Source organism: Lissotriton vulgaris, chromosome 3_1 (genome assembly GCF_964263255.1).
Source record: "Lissotriton vulgaris chromosome 3_1, aLisVul1.2, whole genome shotgun sequence".
Lineage (NCBI taxonomy): Eukaryota > Metazoa > Chordata > Amphibia > Caudata > Salamandridae > Lissotriton > Lissotriton vulgaris.
In genome coordinates this window covers 887,759,523-887,779,232 of record NC_141689.1, presented here as the reverse complement: position 1 = coordinate 887,779,232, position 19,710 = coordinate 887,759,523, and the positions used below count along the sequence as shown (strand labels likewise).

The 19,710-nt window shown below is 46.7% G+C and overlaps 1 protein-coding gene across 1 annotated transcript in view; it reads right to left on the bottom strand.

Moving 5' to 3' along the window:
- RFX3 (regulatory factor X3) overlaps positions 1 to 19,710 on the bottom strand; it is a 688,772-nt gene that overhangs the window by 252,176 nt on the left and 416,886 nt on the right. The window contains exon 6 of the mRNA XM_086961210.1: positions 18,271 to 18,345. Within this exon, the coding sequence (XP_086817336.1) occupies positions 18,271 to 18,345 (75 nt within the window). The remainder of the gene's footprint in view (positions 1 to 18,270; positions 18,346 to 19,710) is intronic.

The window sequence follows — 19,710 nt, the reverse complement described above, 5'->3', positions numbered from 1 at the left end:
TTGTGTTAACAAGTCAGTGAAACCAGCCCACCTCCCTTCCCCCTTGAGACAGCAGTGATCTGCTGTAAGCTATTTAAACTGTAATAGGGACAGTGCACTTCGTTTTTTTTTGGCCAGGGGAGGGAGTAGTTTTATACAAATAGTGTTGATAGAGGATAAGTTTGCTGGGGCCTTACCTGCAGAAGTCCAAAGTGTGGATTGAGCCGGTCTGTCTCCTAGGAGATTTCTGAATAGAGGAGCAGCTTCCAACTCCCTGGCCAGCAAACCTTGTCTGTGGTAGCTGGGACCTTATATAGTCTGATATTGTTCGGTATATGTGTACAGTGATTGGTGGTTGTATCTGATGTTTCTATTGGATTAGGGTTAGTGTCCTCATTGGTTGGGTATTTGACTGTTCTGTTTGGTTTCTGGGTCTGTGATTCCATCAATGTAGGGTTGGGACTACGGCTAGGGTTAGGCCTTTAATTGGAAGTAGCAATTAGGGCTTATGGTGTGATTGGTTGCTGGACTAGATATGGCACTAAGAGTATGGTTAGGCTTTCTATTGGAAGTAGGGACTAGGGCTTCCTGTGTCAGTGGTTGCTTGGACAAGTGTTAAGGCTAGGGCCTCTATTGGACGTAGAGATCAGGGTTTTTGAAACTGATTAGGTGCTTGGACTAGGGCTAGGATTTCCCTGTAAGGTCCTCTTCTCCTATTGGTTCTAGATTTTAGGGCTAGTGCTGTTATTGAATAGTGTTAGGGCTAGGGTTCCCATTGGCTGAAGGGGTCACCTGACTACTAGGGCTATAAACGGCCAAGGCTTAGGGCGTCTCAGCTAAGGGTGGAGAGGACATGGGTGAGTGCCTGTTTGAGCCTGGATGAGCCTGGTTGGGACCAGGGCCAGGAATGCTGCCCAATTTGCCATTCATTAATACCCACCCTATGTATTGTACCTCTGTATATAAGCATTTATTTTCACTATAGATAGGTGCCTATCTTTGTGTATTGCTTTGTATAAACATGTACAATATTTATGTTGTTATAAAAAGAAAAACAAAATCATCTTTGGTCTACATGTACTTGCTTCCATTGTGCATCTATGTACCTCCATGTACTTGGATCTGTGTGTCTGTTACTTTTCTCCTGAAAAAGCATATCCAATGCACTACCCTATTTCTCATCCGCTACCTCAATCAATATCTTTAATCTGCACATACTTACGTTCTTTATGCATCTATATACTTTCAATGTAATTATGGATCTATATATGTATCACTTTCTTCTAATTTAGCCTTTCCAATGCACTACCCTATTTCTTAGGCTATACTTCTCTCAATATATCTTCTAGCCCAACTTTCTGACTCATCTCAAGCTTCTTTCTACAACTCTTTCCAATTCACTACCCTGTCTCTCACCCTATACATCTATCATTATATCCTCTACGCCCACTCTCTCATTTATCCCAAGCCCCATACCACTACTATATCTCCTAAATAACCCTTTCTTGACTCTCTCCTACTCTACCCCTCCTTGCATCATCTGACATCTCTTTTACTATACCGATCCCTCAAAACAAACCTTTTTAAACTCTTCCCTCTGACTCTTCCCCTCCAAAAACCCTTTTTACTCATCCAAAAGCCTCCTCCTACTGCTATGACCTAAAAAAAGAAATCCTTCACTCTTCTATCCCTCCACTATCCTTTTCAATCAAAATAACAGGCTAGCATGTTCACTTCTCTAATTTCATATTCCACTACACTAATTCACCACTAATCCTTTATGGGTTCCAGAGTAGTGTGCTACTCGCTCACAAAGCGTTTCAACACCTCATCAAGGTTATAAGCGCTATATAAATGCAAACCTTTTTTCCTTTTTTACTCCTCCCCTTCTCAATCCAAATAACTGACTAATATATCTACCACTCAAATTACTTCATATTTCACTATACTAATTTTCAACACTAATCCTTTATGGGTTCAGGTGTAGCCTGCTACTCACCAGAAAAGCGCTTCAACACCCCATAAGGGGTAACAGGCGCTATATGAATGTAAACCTTTGTTTCCCTTCTATCCCTCCGCTATCCTTCTCACTCCAAATAACTGGCTAATATCCACCACCCAAATTACTTTCATATTTCACCACTAATCCTTCATGGGTTTCCGGAGTAGCGTGCTACTCATTAAAAAGCGCTTTAACACCCCATCAGGGGTTAGAAGCGCTATTTAAATACAAACCTTCTTTCCTCTTCTATCCTACTGCTATCCTTCCGAATCCAAATAACTAACATATCCACCACTTAAAATTTACTTGCATGTTTCACTATACTAATTCAACCACTAATCCTCTATAGATCCCGGAGTAGCGTGTTACTCGCCGAAAAAGCGCTTTGACGCCTCGTCAGGGGTAGTAAGTGCTATACAAATGCAATTACAATACTTGGTAGGACTGACACCCCCGGGTGACCGTTAACACACTTCTGGAACACCAATCTAATCTAAAAAGACAGCGCATGTTTCCTTCTCAAATACAGCAAAAATAGCCCATGCCATGCTGGAAGTAATAGTTGAGGCCTGGCGTTATTGAAAAGGAGTAACGGCCGGGCGACTTATTATTAACGAGAATGAAAGTAAAAGAAAGAAAAAGGAGCCAGCCCCCTGCAAATAGTTCTGCTGCAAGGTACACCCATGTAAAATACAAGGTTATGGACGACAAGAGAACATAAAATATGCGCCTACCATTTAAAATCTCTCTCCCCCGCGGTACCTAGTGAGCCTCTGGTTTAGTAGCTGATTTAATATTGTGGAGGTAATTGGCCAGCCACCGAATCACTTACTGTACTAGCAGAGTGTGTTTGAAGTTGCAAGGTCGTTGATTTTAGTAATCTGCTCTTATTATGCAGGAACTCGAACAGTGCGCTCTGAGTTTTTTAAAAATAATTTTGCGGGCTCTCGTATTTCATACAGGATTGCTTCGGCTGAAATTCAGAACAATGTAAAACGATGTTCTAAAGGGAACAACATTATCAAACCCCTCAATAGATTTTCGATTTTCGAGTTTTGTTGAAGCTCCAGCTTTAAGTCAGGTTGACCCCTCAAAACCAATACGATTAAAAAACCCGATGTGGCAGCGAGATTAACCAAAAAAAAACGACCAAGCTGGAGGAAATTAAGGTCCAAATACTTGCAAACACACAATGCAAGAAAAACAGACTCACTGGTGTATTGTGATGAATAAACTGAAATACAACGTGTGTGCTGCATGTTTAAGGCATATTCCACTGCACTGAAATTGCAACATTAACATAGGAAAAACATTTAATTTATTATCATGCTTTTATTTCCTTTGGCTTTTTTTGTCATTTTCTCTCCCACTGGCAGGCCAGGATTTGACGCATGCCGGGCATTTTCCCGGGAGGCTGGCAGGGTGGGGGTTGGTTTCACTGATGGTGAGGCCGGTTTTGATGCTGAGGAACGTGCAGCGCTGACCTTCAGGGCTCTGGAGGTGGGGGAGGTGAGAGGGCTCCTGTTGTTTGGCTCAGACAGTACAGCACAACCAGTGCTTTCAATGGAAATATGAGCGCTGGTAGTATGTGTGCTGCTGAGAAGTGCCAGTACTCTCCCATAAAATGTAGTGAAGCAGTGCTGAGAAGTGTAAGCACTTTCTCTTTCAAAAGAAACGAGTGTGGCTATTTAGTAACGGACAATACCGTACCGACCCCTCTAAAGCACTGAGAATATATATAACAAGCATTGGAAATGCAATAGGTCTCGCATTAGAAAAGTTGGAGTTATTGGTATTGTAAATGACATATGTTATTTATTTGTTGGTTTTTAAAATTGCTAAATTGATGGCTTTGTCATTTACAATGCCAATAGTTATAACTTTTGCGAATGTGACACCTATAGCATTTGGAATGCAACATATTTTGTATTTACGTGACTTAGATGGCAGCTCTTGTCGTTAGGCCACATCTCTAGAGAGCAGGAGAGTGCAGCAGGGGAGAGAAGCACAGCAATGCAATAGGTCTTGCATTAGGAAAGTTTGAGCTATTGGTATTGTAAAGGACACATTTTTTATTTATGTGCTTGTTTTGAAAATAGCGAATTAATAGCTTTGTTATTTACAATGCCAATAGTTTTATCTTTTGCAAATGTGACACCTATTGTAACACAATATGTGTTGTGAGGGTGAGTGAGGGTGAGGGTGAGGGGTTGAGGGTGAGGTGTTGAGGGTGAGTGAGGGTGAGGTGTTGAGGGTGAGGTGTTGAGGGTGAGTGAGGCTGAGTGAGGGTGAGGGGTTAAGGGGGAGGGGTCGAGGGTGAGGGAGGGTGAGGTGTTGAGGGTGAGTGAGGCTGAGTGAGGGTGAGGGGTTAAGGGGGAGGGGTCGAGGGTGAGGGGTTGAGGGTGAGGGAGGGTGAGGGGTTGAGGGTGAGGGAGGGTGAGGGGTTGAGGGTGAGTGAGGGTGAGGTGTTGAGGGTGAGTGAGGGTGAGGGTGGGTGAGGGGTTGAGAGTGAGTGAGGGTGAGTGAGGGTGAGGTGGGTGGGTGAGGGTGAGGGTGAGGCTGAGGGGTTGAGGTTGAGTGAGGGTGGGTGAGGGTGAGGGTGAGAGTGAGGGTGAGTGAGGGGTTGAGGGTGAGGGGTTGAGGGTGAGAGTGAGGGTGAGTGAGGGGTTGAGGGTGAGGGGTTGAGGGTGAGAGTGAGGGTGAGTGAGGGGTTGAGGGTGAGGGGTTGAGGGTGAGTGAGGGTGAGGGTGAGTGAGGGTGAGGTGTTGAGGGTGAGAGAGGGTGAGGGTGAGTGAGGGTGAGGGGTTGAGAGTGAGTGAGGGTGAGTGAGGGTGAGGTGTTGAGGGTGAGTGAGGGTGAGGGTGAGGCTGAGGGGTTGAGGGTGAGTGAGGGTGAGGGGTTGAGGGTGAGTGAGGGTGAGGTGTTGAGGGTGAGGGTGAGTGAGGGTGAGTGAGGGTGAGTGAGGGTGAGTGAGGGTGAGTGAGGGTGAGTGAGTGAGGGTGAGTGAGGGTGAGTGAGGGTGAGTGAGGGAGGGTGAGTGAGGGTGAGTGAGGGTGAGTGAGGGTGAGTGAGGGTGAGGGTGAGGGGTTGAGGGTGAGTGAGGGTGAGGGGTTGAGGGTGAGTGAGGGTGAGTGAGGTTGAGGGATTGAGGGTGAGGGGTTGAGGGTGAGTGAGGGTGAGGGTGAGTGAGGGTGAGGTGTTGAGGGTGAGTGAGGGTGAGGGGTTGAGGGTGAGTGAGGATGAGGGTGAGTGAGGATGAGGGGTTGAGGGTGAGTGAGGGTGAGGGTGAGTGAGGGTGAGGGTGAGGGTGAGTGAGGGTGAGTGAGGGTGAGGGTGAGGGTGAGTGAGGGTGAGGGTGAGGGTGAGTGAGGGTGAGTGAGGGTGAGTGAGGGTGAGGGTGAATGTGAGTGAGGGTGAGTGAGGGTGAGTGTGAGTGAGGGTGAGTGAGGGTGGGTGAGGGTGAATGTGAGTGAGGGTGAGTGAGGGTGAGGATGAGGGGTTGAGGGTGAGTGAGGGTGAGGGGTTGAGGGTGAGTGAGGGTGAGGGGTTGAGGGTGAGTGAGGGTGAGTGAGGGTGAGTGAGGGTGAGGGTGAGTGAGGATGAGGGGTTGAGGGTGGGTGAGGGTGAGTGAGGTTGAGGGTGAGTGAGGTTGAGGGTGAGTGAGGGTGAGGGTGAGTGAGGGTGAGGGTGAGTGAGGGTGAGTGTGAGTGAGGGTGAGTGAGGGTGAGGATGAGGGGTTGAGGGTGAGTGAGGGTGAGGGGTTGAGGGTGAGTGAGGGTGAGGGGTTGAGGGTGAGTGAGGGTGAGGGTGAGTTAGGGTGAGGGGTTGAGGGTGGGTGAGGGTGAGTGAGGGTGAGGTGTTGAGGGTGAGTGAGGGTGAGTGAGGGTGAGTGAGGGGTTGAGGGTGAGGTGTTGAGGGTGAGTGAGGGTGAGGCATTGAGGGTGAGTGAGGGTGAGGTGTTGAGGGTGAGTGAGGGTGAGGCATTGAGGGTGAGTGAGGGTGAGGTGTTGAGGGTGAGTGAGGGTGAGGGTGAGTGAGGGTGAGTGAGGGTGAGTGAGGGTGAGTGAGGGTGAGTGAGGGCGAGTGAGGGCGAGTGAGTGATGGTGTGGGTGAGGGGTTGAGGGTGAGTGAGGGTGAGGGGGTTGAGGGTGAGTGAGGGTGAGGGGTTGAGGGTGAGTGAGGGTGAGGGTGACTGAGGGTGAGGGATTGAGGGTGAGAGATTGAGGGTGAGGGATTGAGGGTGAGTGAGGGCGAGGGTGAGTGAGGGTGAGGGGTTGAGGGTGAGTGAGGGTGAGGGGTTGAGGGTGAGTGAGGGTGAGGGTGAGTGAGGATGAGGGGTTGAGGGAGGGTGAGTGAGGTTGAGGGTGAGTGAGGGTGAGTGAGGGTGAGTGAGGGTGAGGGTGAGTGAGGGTGAGTGAGGGCGTGTGAGGGCGAGTGAGGGTGAGTGAGGGCGAGTGAGGGTGAGTGAGGGTGAGTGAGGGTGAGTGAGGGTGTGGGTGAGGGGTTGAGGGTGAGTGAGGGTAAGGGGTTGAGGGTGAGTGAGGGTGAGGGTGAGTGAGGGTGAGGTATTGAGGGTGAGGGGTTGAGGTTGGGTGAGGGTGAGGGTGAGTGAGGGTGAGGTATTGAGGGTGAGGGGTTGAGGTTGAGTGAGGGTGAGGGTGAGGGGTTGAGGGTGAGTAAGGGTGAGGGGTTGAGGGTGAGTGAGGGTGAGTGAGGATGAGGGGTTGAGGGTGGGTGAGGGTGAGTGAGGTTGAGGGTGAGTGAGGGTGAGTGAGGGTGAGGGTGAGTGAGGGTGAGTGAGGGTGAGTGAGGGGTTGAGGGTGAGTGAGGGTGAGGGGTTGAGGGTGAGTGAGGGTGAGTGAGGGTGAGGGGTTGAGGGTGAGTGAGGGTGAGGGTGAGTTAGGGTGAGGGGTTGAGGGTGGGTGAGGGTGAGTGAGGGTGAGGGGTTGAGGGTGAGTGAGGATGAGTGAGAGTGAGGGTGAGTGAGGGGTTGAGGGTGAGTGAGGGTGAGGGTGAGGGTGAGGGGTTGAGGGTGAGTGAGGGTGAGGGGTTGAGGGTGAGTGAGGGTGAGTGAGGGTGAGGGTGAGTGAGGGTGAGTGAGGGTGAGTGAGGGTGAGTGGTTGAGGGTGAGTGAGGGTGAGTGAGGGTGAGGGTGGGTGAGGGTGAGTGAGGGTGAGTGCGGGTGAGTGAGGGTGAGGGTGAGTGAGGGTGAGGGTGAGGTGTTGAGGGTGAGTGTGGGTGAGTGAGGGTGAGGGGTTGAGGGTGAGTGAGGGTGAGTGGTTGAGGGCAAGTGAGGGTATGTATGTATGTATGTTGAGTTTGAGGGTGAGTGAGGGTGAGGTGTTGAGGGTGAGTGAGGGTGAGTGAGGGTGAGGTATTGAGGGTGAGGGGTTGAGGTTGGGTGAGGGTGAGGGTGAGTGGGGGTGAGGTATTGAGGGTGAGGGGTTGAGGTTGAGTGAGGGTGAGGGGTTGAGGGTGAGTGAGGGTGAGGGGTTGAGGGTGAGTGAGGGTGAGTGAGGGTGAGGGTGAGGTGTTGAGGGTGAGTGAGGGTGGGTGAGTGAGGGTGAGTGAGGGTGAGGGGTTGAGGGTGAGTGAGGGTGAGTGAGGGTGAGGGTGAGTGAGGGTGAGGGGGTGAGGTGGTGAGCGGTTGAGGGTGAGTGAGGGTGAGTGAGGGTGGGTGAGGGTGAGTGGTTGAGGGTGAGTGAGGGTGAGGTGTTGAGGGTGAGTGAGGGTGGGTGAGGGTGAGTGAGGGTGAGTGAGGGTGAGTGAGGGTGAGGGGTTGAGGGTGAGTGAGGGTGAGGGTGAGGGTGAGGGTGAGTGAGGGTGAGGGGTTGAGGGTGAGGGGCTGAGGGTGAGTGAGGGTGAGGGGTTGAGGGTGAGTGAGGGTGAGTGAGGGTGAGGGGTTGAGGGTGAGTGAGGGTGAGAGGTTGAGGGTGAGTGAGGGTGAGGGGTTGAGGGTGATAGAGGATGAGTGAGAGTGAGGGTGAGTGAGGGGTTGAGGGTGAGGGGTTGAGGGTGAGTGAGGGTGAGGGGTTGAGGGTGAGTGAGGGTGAGGTGTTGAGGGTGAGGGTGGGTGAGCGTGAGGGTGAGCGTGAGGGTGAGTGAGGTGTTGAGGGTGAGGAGTTGAGGGTGAGTGAGGGTGAGGGGTTGAGGGTGAGTGAGGGTGAGGGGTTGAGGGTGAGTGAGGGTGAGGGGTTGAGGGTGAGTGAGGGTGAGGTGTTGAGGGTGAGTGAGGGTGAGGGTGGGTGAGCGTGAGGGAGGGGTTGAGGGTGAGGTGTTGAGGGTGAGTGAGGGTGTGGGTGAGGGGTTGAGGGTGAGGGGTTGAGGGTGAGTGAGGGTGAGTGAGGGTGAGGGGTTGAGGGTGAGTGAGGGTGAGGTGTTGAGGGTGAGTGAGGGTGAGTGAGGGTGAGGGTGAGGTGTTGAGGGTGAGTGAGGGTGGGTGAGTGAGGGTGGGTGAGGGTGAGGGGTTGAGGGTGAGTGAGGGTGAGGGTGAGTGAGGGTGAGGGGTTGAGGGTGAGGGGCTGAGGGTGAGTGAGGGTGAGGGGTTGAGGGTGAGTGAGGGTGAGGGGTTGAGGGTGAGTGAGGTTGAGGGTGAGGGGTTGAGGGTGATAGAGGATGAGTGAGGGTGAGGGTGAGTGAGGGGTTGAGGGTGAGGGGTTGAGGGTGAGTGAGGGTGAGGGGTTGAGGGTGAGTGAGGGTGAGGTGTTGAGGGTGAGGGTGGGTGAGCGTGAGGGTGAGCGTGGGGGTGAGAGGTGTTGAGGGTGAGGAGTTGAGGGTGAGTGAGGGTGAGGGGTTGAGGGTGAGGGGGTGAGGGGTTGAGGGTGAGTGAGGGTGAGGGTGAGGGGTTGAGGGTGAGTGAGGGTGAGGGGTTGAGGGTGAGTGAGGGTGAGGTGTTGAGGGTGAGTGAGGGTGAGGGTGGGTGAGCGTGAGGGAGGGGTTGAGGGTGAGGTGTTGAGGGTGAGTGAGGGTGTGGGTGAGGGGTTGAGGGTGAGTGAGGGTGAGGGGTTGAGGGTGAGTGAGGGTGTGACCATATCCATTCCAGACACTGATAATTAATTGGCGACAAAAGTTATTATTTGACGTGGCATATCTTAATTGCTAGGTTTTTTAATTACTAGTTGATGTTTAATTTTTGTAATCATTTTTTTAAGTATGCACCTCTTAAAAAATAAATAAAAATATTGCTTGTTATGTATTTCCATTTGTAGACCTAGAATAGTTATGGTGCATTGTATGTAGCTTTAAAAAATAAAAATGTAGACTGCTCAATGTATTTCCGTGAATAGATGCAGGTTGCCTTTTTCTGTCAAATAATATCCCTTGTTCAACTTACTATAGTGGCGCGGCATACTATGAAGCAGAGGAGGACTGACTGTCAGAGCCTTGCTCTTTCCTCTCTTGCCAACAGGGCTACTCCAGAATAAGACCACGAAAACCATAATTTGTGAAACATGGCCATTTGACTCGCAGCCCGGTCAGTGGAGGGGCTCCGCTTTCTGATCCGTAGAGGCTGATGCGCAGTCACTTTCTTGAAGAGGAAATGGGGAATAAAAACTTTACTTTTGCAGTGATGTCGATGAACCTGGCTTGATGTCACACTGCTGCATTGTGCTGATTTTCTAAGTAAAAACATGCATAGTGAGGAGCACTAATACGGGTTTGAGATGGTGGAAGAGCTGCTTATCTCTTATGGAGATAGATTATCTGGGGGGAGGAAGGGCTCCTAATGGGAAGTGTAGACGGGGAGAAATTGAGAAAAAAAAGCTGAGCAGGGAGGGTGTTATTGCGGCTATCTGTTTGCCCGAGGGGAGGAGAAATGCAGGCCTGAGGCAGAGCACACGCTGAGAAGCTTGTGGGAGGGGGGCTGGGCTGCCTTTGATCTGGTAATGCGAGGCAGGCAGGCAGGGGGCTGGTGGCATTGTGCACGCGCTTTTTAGGGCTTGCGCTTGCGCAATGACCTAAAAAGCACATGCACTTGAAGAAATCGCCAGTGGAATCGCCAGTGGTGGATCAACACTGGATAAGCCGTAATAGAGCTTCGCCAGCGATGGGCAGAAGCGCATCAGCAGGCGAGCCCTAATAAAAGACTCTTCAAAATTCAAAACAGTGTATGTCTTCATAATGTGAACTTCACCATAGCTCCGAGTTGCAACTAGTAGAAGGGAAAGATTCTAATCAAGAACTTGGACGGGAAACAGCATTAACCACGTGGGCTAACCCAGGGAGTTGGCCTAACGGATAGGACAGTCAACCTTGAATCTGGGGAACTGGGATTGAGTCTCGACAATGACGCTGAACATCCTGTGATTCTGGGCACATCACTTAATCTCCCAGTGCCTAACAAAAAATGAATGTGTCCTCATGTAATGCAACTGGTGCTATGTAAAGCGCTCTGATACCCGATTCGGGCCAAGTTGCGCAAGACCACTGGCGGTTCCGAGACATGAAGGCACCGCAGAGAGCACCGCCGGTGGTTCTGTGACCTGAAGGCACCACAGAGGGCACTGCCGCACTTTGCAACATAACCCTGGTCTCACGGTCGACGGCTGCCGCCGTCACCGAGCCACTGCTTGCACCGTGACCAGTGGACACTGCGCTCCACACTGCCTCGCTTAACTCCGCCACCCGGGTCTCACAGACTACTCCGTTGCCAGCTGACATCGCCACTGTGGTCTGCACCATGATCTGGAGGCACTACTCGTTAGCTACACGAAGCACCACCCCATTCCACACCGCAGCCGTGCCGTGGCCACCGATGCCAGCCCCGACTGCCGATCTTCGACAGATGCCGCTGCTTGCACCGTGACCGTCAGCACCATGGCGGGCACCGCCCCACTTCGCACCGGAGCCCGGCTCTCACCAACGCCGCTGGATGACCACCACCGAGCTGCTGCATGCATCGTGACCTAGGGCACAGTAGATCACGCCGCTCCGCTTCACACCACAGCAATCTGCCGGAACAAAAGGTACTGTTTATAAGTCTTCTGACACTAACACCGGTTCGCACAGACGCGGTCGACTGAATCTGTTGGATTTGGTTGTCTTCAGCACGCCGTAGCATGGGATGGAGCTACAGACTTCAAGGAACATGCTTTTAAAGATTATTTTTGCAAAGTGCACATGTTGCTTATTGTAAGTTGGGTTTTTATCGTTTTAGTCTTGCTTTACATAAATAAATGTTGGTTATTTTTCTAAAAATGGTGTGGTGTCCTTATATAGTGTTTTCACTGTAATACTAGGGGAGAGGAGTTGGCCTAACGGATAGGACAGTCAACCTTGAATCTGGGAAACTGGGATTGAGTCTCGACAATGACGCTGAACATCCTGTGATTCTGGGCACATCACTTAATCTCCCAGTGCCTAACAAAAAATGAATGTGTCCTCATGTAATGCAACTGGTGCTATGTAAAGCGCTCTGATACCAGATTCGGGCCAAGTTCGCGCTATATAAAACTCTGTACAGTAAAAAAATAAAAAAACAAATACTGTTGGTAATGTGCAAATGCTTCACACACTGCCTCTGAGATAAGCCTGCCTGCTCGTGCCAAGTTACCAATGGGGTGTGAGTAGGGGTTATTTCAGTAGTGAATCCCCCTTATCCTGATTAGGAAGAAAGGTCCCTACTTGGACAGGGTAACAACGTGCCAACTAGAGACCAACATTTGTAACATGAACCAAGAGGATATTGAGCTGTCGGGGCCTAGGGTGTCACGGTAAGGTAGAGTAACATTACAGTCTATTGCTTTTGTCCAGCGTACACTCCAAACCGATGTTTTTCAAGGTGCACTCATGTGACGACGAAGCGAGGCAGTGCCAAAAGGGGAAGGAAAAGCCAGCATCGCTGCAGGAGCAACACATGCATTGTGTCTTGGTTTGCTTGTATCTGGACTTCTCTCTGGTCCATCCGCTAAAATTTCTAATAATTCTATTTCATGTTTTTGTTTTTATATGGATGACGCTGCCTGTTCAAGGTGGTTGGTGGGATAGGAAGGAAGGGTTACAGAATATCCGGGGAGGGGGCTTCTCAATGAAAGATTCGGGGCCCGATGTAGGTAATTCTAATTTACCACTTCTTAAATACCGAATCATACCGAATCGGTATTTAAGAAGTGGTAAATTAGAGGGGGGGGGAAATGTAGGTAATTCAGAATCGGTAAATACCGAATCGGTAAGATTCGGTATTTACCAATTCTGTAAATACCGATTCGGTGTCCCCCATTGATTCCTATGGGCCTTGAAGCCCATAGGAATCAATGTGGAACACCGAATCAGTATTTACCGATTCGGTAAATTCCGATTGTTGCAAGGGTGCAGGGGGTGTCACTTTGACACCCTCTAGCACCCCAATTCCGGACTTGTGTGCCATGTGGCACACAGACATGCCCTAGGGCATGGCATGTCTGTGTGTCACATTGCACAAGTGTGCATGCGCAAATGTGCATCCACACCTGTATTCGGTATTTTACCACCCAATAGGATTGGGTGGTAAAATACCGATTCTTAAAGCTCTGTGGAACTCTGAAATGTGCCAGCTACATCTGCATTTACAGAATCAGTATTTTACCGAGTCTGTATTTACTGATTCTGTAATTTTACGGAATTGGTAAATACAGAATCGGTAAAATACCGATTCTGTTAATGCATGCCCTACATCTGAAAAACTTAATACCGGTCGGAAACGGCCGGATTCGGCCGTTTCCGACCGGTATTAGGGCACCTACATCGGGCCCTCAGTAATCTAATTATTCACGGACATATGTTAATAAAAAACTGCATTTTAGCCAAACGATAACAGGCCTTCAGTGACAAGTAATTCATGTACTTACTTTTTAAAGAAAGGATGGGCGCACAAGATCACAAAAACCCACACTATATCTTTCAGGATTAAAAGGAGCATTTTGACCTGCTGTAAAGTTCCACTGCTGGAGACCTATAATTCTTCTGAATGTTGGGATCACGATGCCGCAACACATTTACCGGAACACAAACATTGTCAATAAGCATTTTACAACTGTTCTGGAATTGCCCGCCCTGTCTCTTACTGGACCTAAACTAGGGCTCATATTCCTTCTTGAGGCCTTGGGATTATCAACAATGTGATACAGGGAATCTGCTCAGAATTCTGCCAGATTGCACAGTACGTTATGCTTTGATGCACCAGGATTCGGTAAAATCTCCTCACTTCCCATATTACACACAACTTCAGACTATGGAATTTATGCACATGAGCAGATGACCTTGCAATCCTGTCAGACCAGCAGTAATTTTTTTTAACTACTAACCTTAAATGACTATAAAAAATATTCTTCTATGAATAAAATGCATCAAGAATGGCAAGAGTCACAGATCCCACAGAACGCTATAGACGTTATTTTTTAATTACGGCTTTTAACAGGTGACAGCTTGATTTGGTGGAATGCCAGGAAGGAGTTACGGATATAATCCTAAACTCAAGCGTTCATCAAAATTTTAAATGGCCGAATATTTTCCACAATTTCTATTATTGACTCTGTGTCCGTTAGCAGTACCTACACTGACCTTCAGCTTTTGTTTTTCCAAGAGAACTTAAGGGAAAGTGGCTCTGTGTTGAAATGAAATTTCTGAGTACTGCACGGAGTTGTCTCTCTTAGAATCCAAAAATATGGAGTCTCCATTAAACAAGCATAGCAAAGCCAATAGGTCTAGCCTACACAGAGCTACTGGCTTTGCAAGTGTATTTTATCCATGTTGTACACCAGTGGGGCTTCTGTTAGCATGGGTAAAAATTAATGGCATAGAGAAGAGTGGCACGGAGTGTCGTAGAGAAGAATATCGAAGAATGCAGCAGAGTGGCATAGAGTGTCATGAATTGGAGTGGCACAGAGTGGAGTCGCGTAGAGTGGTGTTCAGTGGAGTGGTGTATATTACAGTTGACTGGTGTAGAGTACACTGGCGTAGAGCGTTGCAAAGTATAGTGGCATAAAGTGTGGCAGGATAGAATTTGGCGGCGTACAATGCAGAGTTGTACAATGTAGAGGCGAAGATTAGAGTGCTGGACAGTAGAGTGCAGTGGCATAGACTGAAGTGGTGAAGAGTAGAGTGGTGCTGAGAGGCATAGAGTAGAGTGTAATGGTGTAGAGTGCATTGGCATAGAGTGTTGCAGAGTGCAGTTGGGTAGAGTGTAGCAACATAGAATTCAGCGACGTACAACGCAGCATCATAGAATAGAGTGGTGTAGAGTAGAGTGCAGTGACGTAGAGGGTAGTGGCATAGAGTGGAGTGACAGAGTGCAGTGGCGTAGAGAGCAGCGTTGCACAGTAGAGTGGCATAGAGTGCAGTGGCGTAGAATGGTATAGAGTGGTGTAGAGTGCAGGGGCATGGAGAGTATTGGCATAGAGTGCAGTAGTGCAGAGTAGAGTGGCGTATAGCTCAGTGGTAGAGAGTGCAGTGTTGCAGAGTAGAGTGTCGTAAAATGCAGTGGAATAGAGTGGCATAGAGTACAGTGGTGCAGACTAGAATGCAGCTGCATAGAGGACTGACACGGTAGAGCGGCGTAGAGGAGTAGCATAGAGTGCAGTGGCGTAGAGTAGATTGTTTAAGAGTAGAGTAAAGTGGCATAGGGTGGCTTGGTGCAGGGTAGTGTGCAGTGGAGACGAGTGTAATGGCTTGGATTAAAGTGGTGTAGATTTCAGTGGCATAGAGTGCAGTGGTGTAGAGTAGCTTAGAGTGGCATACAGTGGACTGGAGTAGAGTGCAGTGGCACAGAGTGCAGTGTTGGAGAGTTGCAAAGTGTAGAGTGGAGATGTGCAGAGTAGAGTGGCACAGAGCTGAGTGGTGTAGAGTGCAGTGGCAATGAGTGCAGTGGTGTAGAGCTGAGAGGCGTAGAGTGCAGAATGGCAGAGTGCAGTGGCATGGTGTAAAGTGGAGTGGAGTAGAGTCCAGTAGTGTGGAGTGGTACAGAGTAGAGCGGAGTGGCGTGGGGTAGCATGGATTGGTAGCACATTGTCATTACAGATAACAAATTTTCAATTGAAATGACTATTACATTTGCACAGACATTCAGGTTTACTAATAAAACTATACAGCACACAAACTAAACTGTGTGGAAATGGCATCACAGTGTATTGTTTGTTTTGATCATTTTTAAATATTTGTTTCCAACAACACTTCAGAATTAACACAAAATGGGCTTCACTTGTGCTTTCCTAAATCTGAAATACTTATAGTTCATTTAAATGCTGATGTGTGCTAGAAATAAAACCTTTCCTACCACCAGTATCCCACACGATTGTCACATAAATCCTCTCACTTTGAAATCAGAGAAAGAATAGTAAACCCAAAGCTCCCTTGGAAGACAGAGCCTGATACTTGACCTTTGTCTTTGAATGCACACTAAAATTACATGATAAGAACAAGACTTACAAGCCTGATTCCCAAAAGAAGAATACAAGGAGAGCCAGTGTGAAAAGGCTTTACTCCCTGGAAGACATAAACTCACACTGGAAAACCTAAAACAAATAAAGCCAGCAAATAGAAAGCCAGAAAATGTGAGTAACAAGCCACAAAGCCAGTGGTAAGCAACGGGCAGAATGCATTGCCAGGGAAGCTTTCTGAATGTCTCCAATATGTCTTCAGCAAACCAAACAGCTGTGCTGTCTAGTAGGCTTTGACCAAAAAAGGAACAACACCACACCAGTAGCAGTAAACCTTTCTCCTCACCCTACTTCCAGCTTCTAATTTCCAGCTCCTCAATGATATGTAGAAAATGTCACACTGCTTAAACATTCAAGGCTCTGCAGAGTGTAAAAAACCATACTAGTAGAAAAGACAGAACACATTTACCTCCAATACAGAAATATTAACACTTGAAACCAGCACAACCATGCTGACCAACACCCATCATTACTCCACAAGCAGCACAGGAAGACATCACTTACATTGTGCATGCAAGGTCAATCTCTCACTCTAAACCTTCACAAAACCAAGCATAATTACATCCAGCTCGGGTACAATACAGCACACAAGACACTGCCAATCTCCTCTTTTCTTACCAATCCAGAAAACCCTACACTCTTCCAGGCAGTTCATAGAGGATTACATATCCGTCAATATCAAGCTTCACCAGGTAAAATTGATTACACATTACACTATTAATCTCAAACTTCCAAACAGCCTAGAAAAATACACTTTCTCGTCACCAGTTTAGCTATAGTGGATCACACATGACAGAATCTATCTGAATCTGGGAAGGCTAACCATATGAGTACCTCTCACTTCACAGTGTCACTATCAGAACAAGGAACAACATAACAACATTGTCACCAACCGCACACTTGTACACTTAGGATTACGCCATTTGGGTGAGAACCCAAGCAAAATCATGTGCCAATCCTTTACATATGAAACTGCTGAGCACATATAAGCAGGCTTGTGTGGATTGCTCAGGGCCAACACTAAATGTCTGTGGAACATAATGGTCCAGCAATGCTGATAAAACAATGGCTGTGGTAACTCATACAAACTTAACTATCACTGAGCACATTCATGCCTACTCCAAAGAAAGTTCAGCACATCTTCATGGTGGCCCCACTATTAGACACATTTATAGGAGCCCTACTAGCCACAAAGACAGCACACTTTGTTCAGGTCTCTTTAACCCTTCTTTCTCAGTTATATCTTCCTTACTCCTAACTCTCCCATCGCAAGTGTACAACAGTAAAGCATCCCTCACAATAACCCTTAAATTTCCATGAGTCGGTTGATTCCAGAGATTACTGCATAGGAGGGCTTAAAGTTCTCACTTTCTTTCAAGGTCCTGAAAGGTCAATACTGTTTCAAGCTATTGTAGTGCAAAACGAGTCATTGCAGCAATTTTTGATATGAGACACCGTTGTTTCTACAGAAAATAGCTTGTGTTCTTAATGTTCCCCGTGCTATAATTTTGCAACGAATAACAGAGCAGTTATGTGATATGGAGTAATGGTGTAATTTCATGTAACTACTAACGTAACACATAAATCCCGAAATTGCATAAATTTCGGCTGCATAATTTAAATTTCCTCTGGGCCTATATAATATCACAAAGACTGAGAATATCATATCTGGTTGTAGGATACATTTCTGACGGGAAGGTATATTGTCCTTGTTCAGTGCACTGATCTTGTTATGAATAATCTCTGTGATTTACTGAGTAAACGATGTGTTTATCCTAGTTTGCTACACCACATACTGCTTTCTCTTGTATTTTCTAACAATATTCCCCTAGACAATACAGTTACATCATCACTGTCAAACAATGAAACATTCTCTATTTGCGAGTCCTTTTGAACCAAGAACACATTTTTTGCATGTCCATAACACTGTTACCCACATGTCTTTACGTGTAATCAGAATGGAACATATGTAGGTGTTTTGGCTTCCATACACTGATACGCACAGATATGAATTCAAATTTTACTCGTAGATACACAAAGGTGTTCATAGACATCACTTTGATGTGTTGAAAAGCTATAGACTAAAAGTTTGCATTGTTAAACTGCGACAGCACTGAGGATCAGGAAATTAGAGTAAACTTTCACTTTCTATCCAGAACCAGAAGCAGAACTCTTAAACTCCCTCTCCTCTTAAACTCCCTCTCTAACTAGTGCTAGTATTATATTAGAAGTAAGAAAACATTTGAATCGATTCTAAGTGGTACAATGATATACTGCTAACAGCGCTGGAAACACAAAAATGAACACAATGGCAAAAGAGAAAAAAATGACTGTATTCAGAGCGGGAAATAGGCTGTGTTCAGTCAACATTTCAGACTTTTCTATAGTAATGATCCTAAAATGTATATACAGCCAATTAGAAATTAATAAATGTACAAACGAAATGTCAAGAATTCACAATCAGGAGAGCGACCAAAGGCTTTCAGAAGATCTGTGATCATCAGAAACATTTTACAGTATTGACGTGTCTCGTGACCTAGAGCATCAACATTTTGAATGCAGTAAAGTAATGGCTCGAGTGGCCTATGGTGCCGAACATACTATGCTGCAAATGCTAAAATGGTTGCAAGTATGATTGGCTGGATTTATTCTTGAAACTGCTAAAATCAAAACAAACTCTGTAGAACCTAGTGACCCTGCATGCAAGGAAGGAGTGGTCATTTCAGCCGAATACATTTCTGAGAATATAACATAATGTGGAGTGTGGAAAAATGTCAAGTAAGGTATATTCTAAAGCAAGCAAAACTTACTCCTTCACAGACAAACTAACAAGCAAAACAAATGAGAGCTTAAAATGCACAAGAAGAGACAACTTACGTGGCTGTTGAGAAGAGAGCTTCTGTGAGTGGATAGACCATCGGACTTCTGCAGGGTCTCAATCGCCATTTCAATCTGACAATAGATATTATGATTAATAAATCTCAAGATAAGATAGTAATGCACAGCTAACCAGAGAAAGGCCGACATGCTCTTGCATAGCTAAATTAAGAAAATGATTTAACATTGGTGAGAGTTACAACATACACATTAACCTTTCAAACAATCAGCTGGGATTCTGGAGAGGGATTTATGATAGGACATATATTGATAAAAATATATTATAAATACAAATGTCATTGTCTTCTGTTAAATAAAGCACAAATCGAGCATGGCAACAAATCCAAAGTAAACTTGTAAAACTAAACAAATGTGGGTACTAAAAAAGTTTTAGACCAATTTCGTTGCTAAAATTCGTGTATTTTCTTCTATTCTATTAGTGCCGATGAGTTGTTCTCTCAACAAATCACCGATCTAAACTACGTGCACTTGATTTGTAAGTGGGATATATGTTGGTCTATTTTAAGTGGTGTAGTACATGCTATGCTTAGCACAGTACACTACAGAATGACTTGCTGGAGACCCGTTTTTATTAATATTATTACCAATTTTTTTGATAGTATTATATTCTTTTTGCTGAAGCGATAATAATCCCTGAAGCTAGAGAATGCTTCTGAGTAGCACTGCTGTAATTTCCGAATGCATTTTAACAAAGAGCTGAGACGTAAGCCCTGAAAATCTACAACTTCTGTGGATTTCCCTTGGTACACAAGGAACCTACGCTAAGTGAACCTTTTTTTTTAGCCCCATGTAAACTTATTTTTCACTCCACAAGGAAATATTATTCCCACCCAAGCAGAAACAACTTCTTAATATGCCATTTGAATAAGGAATTTTTAGTTGGTGTGAGGAAATGCAGAGTATTACACGGTGTGGTTGTTCAACCTCACTGTGTAATAATACACTTATTGGTGAGTACCAGTAGGTTTTGTCTGTCTACCCTCAGCTCAATCCAGGGTTACTGTGGCACTGAGCAGCAAGGTTTACACAGAGGACCTAGTGTAAACTATTTAAACAGCAACAAAACAATTGAAGAAGAAATCAACACAATACTCAAGAAATCCAACGGCAATTTATAAAAATAGACCTATTTTTAAAGAATCTAGAAACTAGAACAACAAAGATCCACCAGAGCGTTCCGAAGATCAAGATTTTACAGGAATTAATAAATCAAAGCAATTTCACTCAAACGCGAACAAGTCATGGCAAATTCAACAAATTTGACACAGAAAAGCTTTCAAAGAAAATGTGGACAAGTGTCAACCAATAATATCTTTTAGAAATGTGCTTGCTTGAATCTGCCCGTCGCCATGGTGGGAGTCCCATGGTAACAGTAATAAAAGCAGTGCTAAAGCATTAGCATCAAACTTCATTAAAAAA